The sequence below is a fragment of the Odocoileus virginianus genome, chromosome 27 (genome assembly GCF_023699985.2).
Source record: "Odocoileus virginianus isolate 20LAN1187 ecotype Illinois chromosome 27, Ovbor_1.2, whole genome shotgun sequence".
Taxonomy (NCBI): Eukaryota; Metazoa; Chordata; class Mammalia; order Artiodactyla; family Cervidae; genus Odocoileus; species Odocoileus virginianus.
In genome coordinates this window covers 25,904,075-25,915,173 of record NC_069700.1, presented here as the reverse complement: position 1 = coordinate 25,915,173, position 11,099 = coordinate 25,904,075, and the positions used below count along the sequence as shown (strand labels likewise).

Genomic DNA, 11,099 nt, shown 5'->3' with positions numbered 1-11,099 from the left:
CTTCCCATTTGGGCCTGAAATGCACTAAAGGAACCCCCCGGCCCCATCATCCCTTGTAGTTAGAAGTTCTGATGCTGATTTAGCGCATCTACTGGCCATGTTCGAGTGGACTCGGGAAAGACTGGGAGCCCACTTGAGATGTCTTGTGTTCTTCCAACCCCAGGGAACTCCACAGGGGTTATGGCCTGAGCCTCCCCGGGGTGTGGGGTGGCCACTACTTACTTGAGGCTCCCAAATCTGGACTTTGTAAGAAATCCATGAAAACTAAATATTTCGTGGTGCACAGGGAGAAACCCAGCCTCATATCAAATAAGAAGCCCCAAATCCCAATGGCTTGTTTTCTGAAGAAATGTGTCTGAGTCCAGCAAATACAGAGAGGGTGTGGGGGCAGCTTCTAGTGGTGATGGTGTGAGCATGGGTGTGACCATCTGCCTAGAAATGTGTTCTCTTGGCTGAGCGGAGCGTGGGCTGGAGAAAAAAGCTAGGGTTCTTTTGGAAAGAGAGGACAGAAGGAAGGCATGGGGCATAATTATGCTAAAAATCACTGACTGTCTATTTGAAATTCAAATTTAACTGGGAACTCTGTATTTTTATTTGCTCTTTCTGGAAACACAGAACAGAGGTGGCACATAGGACAGGAACTGGAGATGAAAATGGCAAGACTCTGGGATGACTTGGATACGAGTGGGAGAAAAGTATGAGAGAAGGAAAAGTGGCAACAGGTGGTGCTCTTGCCAGGGCAACATGTGGTGTCCAGACCATATAGTGTCTTTGCTCACCTAGAGAAAGATGCTTTCTTGATGGACACGGTTCCGTGGATGTGCTACTTCACGAGCAGTACGCAAGCTAGATTTCAGCCTCTATTTGTCCCTTATGCAATGAACCACTAACCCAACCATACATGCCAGCCCTGTGCTATCCCTTGAAATAAGGAATACTGGAGAAGTATAGGTTTTCTAGAGGGAACTCAATTTTTTTTTTTTTTTTTTTGGCTCCGCCATGCAGCTGAAGAGAAACTAAAAAGCCGCTTGATGAAAGTGCAAGAGGAGAGTGAAAAAGTTGGCTTAAAACTCAACATTCAGAAAACTAAGATCATGGCATCTGGTTCCATCACCTCATGGGAAATAGATGGGGAAACAGTGGAAACAGTGTCAGACTTTATTTTGAGGGGCTCCAAAATCACTGCAGATGGTGATGGCAGCCATGAAATTAAAAGACACTTACTCCTTGGAAGGAAAGTTATGACTAACCAGATAGCATATTAAAAAGCAGAGACATTACTTTGCCAACAAAGGTCCGTCTAGTCAAGGCTATGGTTTTTCCAGTGGTCATGTATGGATGTGAGAGTTGGACTATAGGGAAAGCTGAGCGCCGAAGAATTGAAGCTTTTGAACTGTGGTGTTGGAGAAGACTCTTGAGAGTCCCTTGGACTGCAAGGAGATCCAACCAGTCCATGCTAAAGGAGATCAGTCCTGGGTGTTCATTGGGAGGACTGATGTTGAAGCTGAAACTCCAATACTTTGGCCACCTCATGTGAAGAGTTGACTCATTGGAAAAGACCCTGATGGTGGGAGGGATTGGAGGCAGGAGGAGAAGGGGACAACAGAGGATGAGATGGCTGGATGGCATCACCGACTCGATGGACATGAGTTTGAGTAAACTCCAGTAGTTGGTGATGGACAGGGAGGCCTGGCGTGCTGCGATTCATGGGGTCGCAAAGAGTCAGACACAACTGAGCGACTGAACTGAATTGAACTGACCATGCAGCTTGTGGGATCTTAGTTCCTGGAGTAAACCCAGGCGCTTGGCAGTGAAAGCACAGAGTCCGAACCACTGGACCACCAGGGCTCTCACAGGAGCTCAATTTTTGGAAGTTGAATTTGAGAAACCTGTGACACACACAAGTGGAACTGTTCTGGATGTAACTGGGCATGTGAGTTTGGGATCTGGTGTATAAGCGTGGGAAAAATCAATCTCCTGCGAGAAATGTAAATCTGAAGCACCAGGGCACCCCAGGGCACCCCAGAAATAACGATCATGAAGATGAGTGAGAAAAAAAATTACAAGCTACAACTGATACACCACAAGGGAGTACTGGGCTAGGTGAAACTCAAGCCAATTTAGATGATTAACCATGGTTAACATTATGGTATGCATTACTAGCATTTAGGATGCATGGAATTCCATTTTGTAGTAACTGGATGCCCAGGGAGGAGCTTATGGGTGGCAATCTGGTAGATGGAGGGAAGGGCTGGAGGACCTGTCTTGAAATTATATTTGCAAAGCATCAGAGTATTTCTACTTAAATTCCATATCCTTATTTGGGGAGATGATGAAGATGATGAGGGTGACTACTCCTAGCCCCTTGCCATGCCTTGGGGTTGTCACAGGCTTTTGACCCTAGTTTTCACCCTTTCTTGCACAGTTTCTTGATGGTAAAAAAAAGGGATATTAGAATTTCACTGGGACATGTATGCATTCAAGGGTGTGTTGGGGAACTTTTAATAGGGCTTCTCTGTCCTGGTGGGCATGTTGTACAACACATGTCTGTAAGGGGGTGCAGTTTGTGTCGCAGACATGTGTGATCTAATTTTCTTAGAGTAAGTGTCCTGTTCTTCAAACATCAATAGTTCATTGACAGTTTTTCACCAGTGCCTGCAGGAAGTGGCACCTTTTTCTAGTTGGTAAAAAGCTGACATAGAGGGTAAAGGTGGTCCTGAGTGGGAAGGAGAAGGCTCTTGGGATGTTAGATCTGAAATGGCTTTTGAGAGAGGATAGGTTCAACTCTGGATAAGCTAGGAATCTGGCTTATAAATAACAGAAACCCAACTCTTATCTGGCTAAAGCCAAAAGGGGAAGTAATCATTAGAACTCAAGGACAGGGATGCACCAAGGACTAAGGAACAGGTTGCATCCAGGAACAGTGGCACAGCCAAGACCTACCTCTGTCCTTCTATACTCTCCTCTCTGCTTCTCTCAATGCACCTGGGACCCACTTTCTTCTCTTCTTAGTCTACATTGTACAAAACATGGTGGCAGACAACTCCAGGGTGTCACATGTTAGAGATTCCTCAGCTAGCAGAGAGAGCCTCCTCTTCTAGGTTTCAGTGTCGGAATTCCTGGGGAGGAGACTTCACTGGCTCAGCTTCGATCAGACCAATTGGCCAATGTGTGTGTGACAGAGAGACAAACGATGACCACTGCAACTGAGTGGATGTTGAGGCTGGGGTGGGCAGGAAGTAATGGTCACGCATCCCACAGAAGAGCACTGCCAACAGAGGTTCAGAGATAGAAAATGGTTTGCCACCAGTCACACAGCCAGCTGACAGCAGAGACAGGAGTGGACTGACATCTTACACGACAAACGGCAAAGTCTGTGTTCTTCATAATCTGACACTGTGTCCTCTTAACCAAGTAGTGATTTTATTAATACAAGTTTCCATTTCATGGCAAAAATATATATATAATCAGAAAGTTCTGTAGCTTTTTCAGAAGAGGCAAAGGGGAAAATGAATAAATATAAAGAGAAAGAAGTTAGTTAGATATGTAGTGTGTATCCCAGTCTCCTGATTATTTACATCCGTTCCAGGACTAGCTCCAAAGAGATATTTTTCAATGGAGAAGGAAACCAAGTGAGGTGGAATTGCAGTTTAGCAATCCCTATCTCACTGGGTTTTTGGTCTCAACTAATTTGCCCGTCAGATTTATGAGGTATGAACTGTCAACTCCACTTTTCAAACGAGGATACTGAGATTCAGTATGATTATTACTGATGAAGGAGCCAAGATTTCAGCCCCGATCAAGTTGGCCTAATACCAGCGCCTATCAACGGTAGCTCTCTGCTATTAATATTAATCCATGTAGACTGAAGAGCAATAAATGGAAAACTCTGACATGACCGTTTCTGAGACAACCTCTGATTACCTGGGTTTGCGCTTCTCGCAGTAACAGTTGCCATTTTTGTGAGCACTTCTTATGTATCAGATACTACGATGGGTTTACGATCTCATTTAATCCTTGTTAGTTGCTCAGTCGTGTGCCACTTTGCGACCCCATGGACTATACCCCTCCAGGCTCCTCTGTCTATGGAATTCTCCAGGCAAGAATACTGGAGTGGGTGGCCATTTCCTTCTTCAGAGGATCTTTTCCATTCAGGGATAGAACCCGGGTCTTCCGCATTGCAGGCAGATTCTTTTACCATCTGAGCCTCCAAGGAAACCCTTATTTAATCCTTAGGACAACCCTATGAAGTTGGCACTATTATTATATCCATTTTGCAGGTTACGAAATTTAGATTTAAATAAGCTATTGCCTTTCCATGAATATTCTTTGAATAAATTCCTGGTCGTTGAATGCTTAATAAAGTGGTAAATTAATAAATTATCAACGCTATTTTTAGACCAGCTGAGCTTAAACTCTACAGGCGAGACGTTCCTATTCTCTGCCACAACGTGACGTCACGACCAATCCCAGGACTACATTCCCAGCCCAGAGCCAACGCCGACATCTCGCGAAAGCCGTGGTTTCTTCCAACCTATTTTGGGCATGCGCGCGGCTTCGAGTACTTTGGCTACAGTGGTTTGCTGGTTTGCTGTCAGTCTTCCTAGAGTAGAGCTTTACCATCGAGGCACTTATTTCCTTCCAGTCACTCCAGTTCTCGCGAGACTTGCTACTCCTGCTCTTTCCTCACCCCGCCCCCGCGCTTGCGCAGAGCTCTTCAAAGCAGAAGGTCGCGCTTGGAGGAAGTGGCGGCTTTGGGGCCCGTGGCCGCCGCGCCGTTACTACTTCTCGGAAGCTCCGTTCGGCCGCTTGCCGAGACACCCCGCCGCCAAGATGCCTCGAATTATGATCAAGGGGGGCGTGTGGAGGAATACCGAGGTAGGTCCTCTTTTCCCGCCGTCAGCTGCCCTCCGCCCCTCCGGCTGCGGGTGCGCACGCGCGCAGAGGTCCGGGAGGCGGGGAGGATGCCCTCAGGGTCTGCGTGGGGGGCAGTGCGGGGCTTTTCCCCTGTGCCTGGTCCTCAGTTATCTGACCATCCCAAGGACAGGGACCGTGATTTAACCGCTTGATTACCTGCTAGGCACTCGTTAGGCCCTCAGTGAACATTCGTTGAGCTGACGCGCTCTCCACCGTGGTGAACTCACAGTGGGAGAGGGACACAGGACAATCGCGATAGTCGGTTCCGCTCCCCCGGTTCCTCATCCTAGGCACCGCGACTCTCTTTGCTGTTCAAAAATGAAGAGGTGCTGTGGCCACAACTTTGTTCTTTCCTTCCTTGCAGAGGGGAAGCAGTTTCAGTGCCAGGTCCTAAATACCCGGTTGTACCCGCGTCCCCGCGGTCATCTGTTACCGCGGCGTAACTTGTCCGGCCTCCCGTCACCCAAGGCCTGTCTCTCCGCTTCACCTTGGATAGTAGCCAGATAGGCCTACCGTAGTCTCTTTGCTTCCAGAGATATAGTGGATCGTGAAGAACAGTAGGGGACTAAAATAGAAACAAGGTTTTCGTGCAGTTTCTGTTCATAGTGCGCTGAACTTGTCAGTTTCCCTAGCACACGCTGTCTTTTTACATCTTTCACCTTCTTGGAGTATCCTCCTCCTACTTGGCATCTTTCTGACCTTCCTTCAAAAACAGTTTAGAAACTCTTCTGGAATTTTTGCCTGGTCATCTGGTAAAAAGTAGTTGCACCCGCAGTGGTCCCTGGACACCTGTTTCATCCATTTGTTATGGTTTGCTTTTGTGGGTTTTTTTTTTTTTTTTTTTTGCAAGCATCACATCCTGTTTGATGCTGGGATTGTTAACCTCTCAGAGACTCAGTTTTCTAATGGGGATGATAATAATACTTATCTCTCAGAATTAAATGAGTCACTCACTACATTTGGAATATTTAGAACAGAGCCTGGCACATAGTAATCTTTCATAAAATACTAGCTGCTGTTTCTTTTCCCCAGTAGGCAGCACTGCAAGTGGGCAGGATCAAATCTCTTTATCTTTAGAACCCGAGACAGAGCCAAACAAAGTTTGCTTGGGAAATTTTGCTGAATGGATCTAGTAGGGTAGATAACTGTAGTATATACTTAGTTGAAGATGTGATTAAGTAGAGCAGTACTGCAACAAAGTTAGAAATTAAGTCAGTGAGACCCTTGCCTCACAGCTTGCACACAGGGGACCAGGCTGTTTCAGTTGGAGAAGAGATGACTTCTGAGGGAGAGACAGATGTACCAAATCAAGTAACAGCAGGATTCTGATGCTGTGGCCAAAGCCCTGCAAGTCCTTGAGTCTCAGATAGATGTTAGGGGTGTGGAGTGGCGTGGAGTGGCTCACGTATAAGACATATAGCTCACGTTCATTGTGGGGAAAAAAGCCTAAAAGTAAAATGCCTTGAGTGCATTCATCTATGGCTCTGATTCCCTGATGTCTGTGGCTTAGCCTGACCAGCTCCCTTGGGATTGGCAAATTCCTTATTGGAATGGGTGCCCTGGTGAAATAGTATCTAGAGACTGGGGGAAATTAGAGGCAGAGTTGACTGGTGACCTAGGGGAGAAATACTTAATTCTTAGGTTAGACCTGAGATGTAGATTCTTAGGTCAACGTGGGGGCTGAGGAACTGGAGAGAAAATGCTGTTCATAAATTGGGAAGCCTGAATTGGAAATTGGATTCACTTGAGTCTTGACATTTTAGGGCTGGGTATGTCCTGTTTTATCCTGTTTCCCCAAGTGTTGATACACAAGACCTGATACAAGGCTGGTGTTCGGGCAGTGTTTTTTGAGTGAATGAGTGAGTCATAATCTTTTTAAGAGACTAATATCCACACATTGGAGAATCCTTTTTAAAATATAATCTCTGTCAAGTAGGATTTCTCACATTGGGCTGTACCCATTCCCAATTTTTGGATGGGATTGGGGGATGGGTTGTGTGTAAGGGAGGGTAGGATGACCTTCTAAGGGAGTTCTTAATTTCTTTCATTTCGTTGATTCTGGGTTGCTGTTTTTTTAAATTTTTATTATTGTAATGAAGTTTTATACTTTGGTTTTAAATTTAGGATATATGTGTGTGTTTATATCTCTTTCTCCCTAGCACAACCCAGTTAGAGTTAATTTAAATCTTGTCTTTTCTCACTTGGAGTTTTGTGAATGAATACATTGTTCTCCTTTGAAAAATTTTAGGATGAAATTCTGAAAGCAGCGGTGATGAAATATGGGAAAAACCAGTGGTCTAGGATTGCCTCACTGCTGCATAGAAAGTCAGCAAAGCAGTGCAAAGCCAGATGGTATGTATCAGCTAATGAGTGGAAAACACAAAATGACCTTCATTATGATGAGGAAAATGTCATTTCTTTGAACCTTACCAAGGAAAAGCAGGCATTGTGATGTAATAGAAAGTAGGGAGAGGGAGTTGGGAATTTCAGTGTAAGAATTAGCTGTCTTTTGCTTCCTTTGTGGTCTTAGGCAAGCCATTTTCTGTCCCCTCTCTCCTTCCATTATTGTCCTCCAGTGGTAGGACACTTGGCCCTAACTCATGGAGATGAGAGGCTCAAATGAGTTAATGTTTGAGAATGCTTTGTGAAGCATGAAATAAAACTAATTTTGGGTACAGATGGACCCCAGCTTATAAAAGGATTGTATTCCAAAAGTTTGTAAGTTTGTTGTTTTAGAACTTACTTTCCCAAAGACATAAATGAGAAATGTTTGTTATTTTTCTAGGCTAGCTTTCAGTAGTTGAGTTTCCTCATTAATGGTTGAAACATTACATATTTGGTTCCCCAGACTATAATGCACCCCAACATTATATCTGTGGTTAAAGGGCAGTGGACACATTAAGTTCTTTACATGTGTGTTTGGCATGAGTGATCTGGCCCCAGCAATGACCCATGTGGTACTAGGATCATATTTTGGATTGTATAAGGGACCTAATTTCCTGGGCACCTGAGTAGGGGAAAGGATCAGAACGTAGAGATTGGCCCACAATGAGGAAGATGGTCCTCAGCCTGAGTAAGTGGTTCTGATTTCTGCTTCTCTTAGGTGGAGCTAAGTTCCTACCCTCATGTTTGGTAAGGCTTATATATTGTTTGCAGGCTTTTCCAGCTAAGAAGACTGGATGGAAAAGTTGGGTCAGGTGGGGCATTAGGAAAGACAGCTATGACAATAGTGGTTTTACTTAAACTCACCACACAAAAACATACAGTGTTGAAAAGTATAAGTCAAATGCTTCAGAAATAAGCCAAGGTGTAAGAAATCAAAACATGAGAAAGTACTATAAAAACTGGAAGCACTATGAAAATATGAGGTAGTTTTATTTTATTTGCAAGTAATTTCGATACCTCTAATAAAGTATAAGGTGAATGACAGCAGTTAATAGTTGAGAAGGAAGGCATATTATCATGTTTCAGTCAGGTTACCTTTTTAAAGCATTACTAACCTTGCATAATTAAAATATAGTAGAATTTAGTGAAATAGAATACTTGGAATGGGATACGTTTAATAGGGAATAGTCTGTTGTGAAAAAGAACATCTTTTGTGATTGAAGGATGAGAGTTAGCTTGCATTTTTTCAACTGCTAGAAGTTAGCATGCCTAAAATGTAAATATTCATGCTGGGTGACTGATTAAAGTACGAGATGATGTCTTTTAAATAGGTATGAGTGGCTGGATCCAAGCATTAAGAAAACAGAATGGTCCAGAGAAGAAGAGGAAAAACTCCTGCACCTGGCCAAGTTGATGCCGACTCAGTGGAGGACCATCGCTCCAATCATTGGCAGAACAGCCGCCCAGTGTTTGGAACACTATGAATTTCTTCTGTAAGTGAACCTCCAGCAATGGTACTAAAATGTGTGTATATCTTCTGAATGAGGCTGAATAAACTTTTAGCATTTTCTATCTTTAAACATTAGTTGAAGATCTGAATAAAGCCAGAGGCACTAAAGCTATTGGATAGTACATTCCAGATCTCATGTGGTTGATCAAGATTATGTCTCCAGTCATATACTTTTTAAAAGAATAATTTAAATATATTACACAAATCATACATGTTCATAGAAATTAGGGGAAAAAAATAAAAAAGCAAATAAAAATCACCCATAATTACACTGCTAAGAGTTAACCATTGGAACATGTTAGTTGTTCCACTAAAAGCTTTTTTGTATAGCTCTACTGCATTTGTGATTTAGGAAACATCTTTGATGCTATTTCATGGTGAGTGAAACCACTGAAATTAGAAATTTAAAACCATCTCTTGTAGGTGAAGCAATAAAGAAATGCTCTATTTTGTTAATGCTCATCCATTGGATTTTTGAAAGAAAGAGTGCTAGCACTAGGGAACCTGGCAATTCTAAGACTGAATGGTGTGGTGGTGTGATTGATTACTCTGGGTTCATTTCTAGGGATAAAGCTGCTCAGAGAGACAATGAAGAGGAAACAACAGATGATCCACGAAAGCTTAAGCCTGGAGAAATAGATCCAAATCCAGAAACAAAGCCAGCACGGCCTGATCCGATTGACATGGATGAGGGTAAGTGTACTTTTGTGAGGAATTTATTTCTTTGGTAACCATAGACTCCTCAGGCTTTCTCTTACCTCTGAGTTGTTTTCCAGACTTCTCCTGTTTTTTAGAACTGAGGTTCTGTCTGCAGTTGTTACTCTTAAGTCTCTTTCCAAATGTGTCCAAGCTTCTGTTGTAGGGTAATTGCTTTTTTTGGATACTGTCCCTTTATCTTTTAATGTTTCAGTTCACTTAGTTAAGCAGTGTGGTATTCCTAGACGTTTTCTGGTGGCTAGAGGTAAGCTCTTTAGGACTCTGTTGTCTTTCCTTTTCTGAGGAATGAGAAGTCTGGATTTGGGGTCCAGTGCTCCTATTAACTACTTTCTTGACTTCAGACAAGTAGTTTGAGTTTCGTGAAAAGGCAGCTCTGTAGTACCATTAGGGAGACTTATGATGCCTTTTTGAGACATTGAATCAGGAATCAGAGGAACTAGACTTTAGCTTAGTGTCCTATTTGCCAAGTATTAAGCTCTTTGACTTTGGGTGAGTCATATAATCTCTCTGAACTTTGATTCTGTTTCCTGTCAGATGTAGAGTAATAGTGTCTGTCTGTCTTCACAGGGCTGTTGTGAGCGTTCAGTGAATATTTGTTGAGTTTTTAATTTAAAAACTTGAAGGTGGTGGTTCCCAAAGGCATACTGGGGCTGGGCTAGCTGCGTCACTGTCAAATGGTGAACATTAAAAAATACAGGTACCAGGGCCTCCCCAGGAGATCTGACTCAGTAAACTGGGGAAGGGGAATGGAGGGTAGGGTAATCCTAGAATCTGAGATTTTCGTTTTTTAAAGTTCGCTTGTGATTTCATTGGACACCCTTGTATAGGAATTGCTCCAAGTTATCAGTAATGAACTGTATTCTACTCTGGGGAACTATGGAAAATGTACTGGAGAAGAGAAATAGTTCTGAGGGAGAAAAATCAAGGAAAAATGATACTGAAGATTATCAGTCCCCTTAAAATTACATAATAGCTTTTCCCCTTAAAATTAAATAATAGCTTTTATAATATTTCACAATTTGTGCTGTGCCAGATAGTTGATGATAGTAGAGGGCATAATAATTAGAACCATCGTTCAGTGAATATTTGCTGGATGCTTTGCCTACTTCATTTTGGTTAGTTCTTCTCAACATCTCTGTGAAGTAGGAATTATTATTCCTATTTTGTAAATGGTGAGATGTTGTTATCTCAGAGTCACATAACTAGTGAGTCATGGGCATGATTTTTAACTTAGATACCTCTGGCTTCAAAACCCAAGCTGTTTCCTTTATGCTGCACCATATAATGATTATATTGATGGGTTTTCTCATATTAAGCACTAGGGTACATCTCTCACCTTGCTTCTGTTGGAGAAGAAGTTAATTTTCTCTCTATTTTTGCAGATGAATTGGAGATGCTTTCTGAAGCTAGAGCCCGCCTGGCTAATACTCAGGGAAAGAAAGCCAAGAGGAAAGCAAGAGAGAAACAGCTGGAAGAAGCAAGGTATGGTTGCTTCCATCCATAGTTGACCACTTCGTCTGTGCATCCTTAGGTCCGGTAAAACTCCATCAGCCCTGTTTGGTGAATGACA

General features: G+C 43.1%; 1 protein-coding gene across 3 annotated transcripts in view; it reads left to right on the top strand.

The window, feature by feature from the left end:
- Positions 1-4,588: 4,588 nt before the first annotated feature.
- Positions 4,589-11,099, top strand: part of CDC5L (cell division cycle 5 like) — a 48,995-nt gene continuing 42,484 nt past the window's right edge. Inside the window, exons 1-5 of one of the 3 annotated variants that reach the window (XM_020890786.2) lie at positions 4,589-4,878; positions 7,166-7,269; positions 8,634-8,795; positions 9,378-9,505; positions 10,912-11,011. In XM_020890786.2, the coding sequence (XP_020746445.2) occupies positions 4,834-4,878; positions 7,166-7,269; positions 8,634-8,795; positions 9,378-9,505; positions 10,912-11,011 (539 nt within the window). In that variant the 5' untranslated portion in view covers positions 4,589-4,833. Of the gene's footprint in view, positions 4,879-5,166; positions 5,244-7,165; positions 7,270-8,633; positions 8,796-9,377; positions 9,506-10,911; positions 11,012-11,099 lie in introns of those variants that run through there. The other 2 variants (XM_020890784.2, XM_070456358.1) reach the window with 2 other exon arrangements.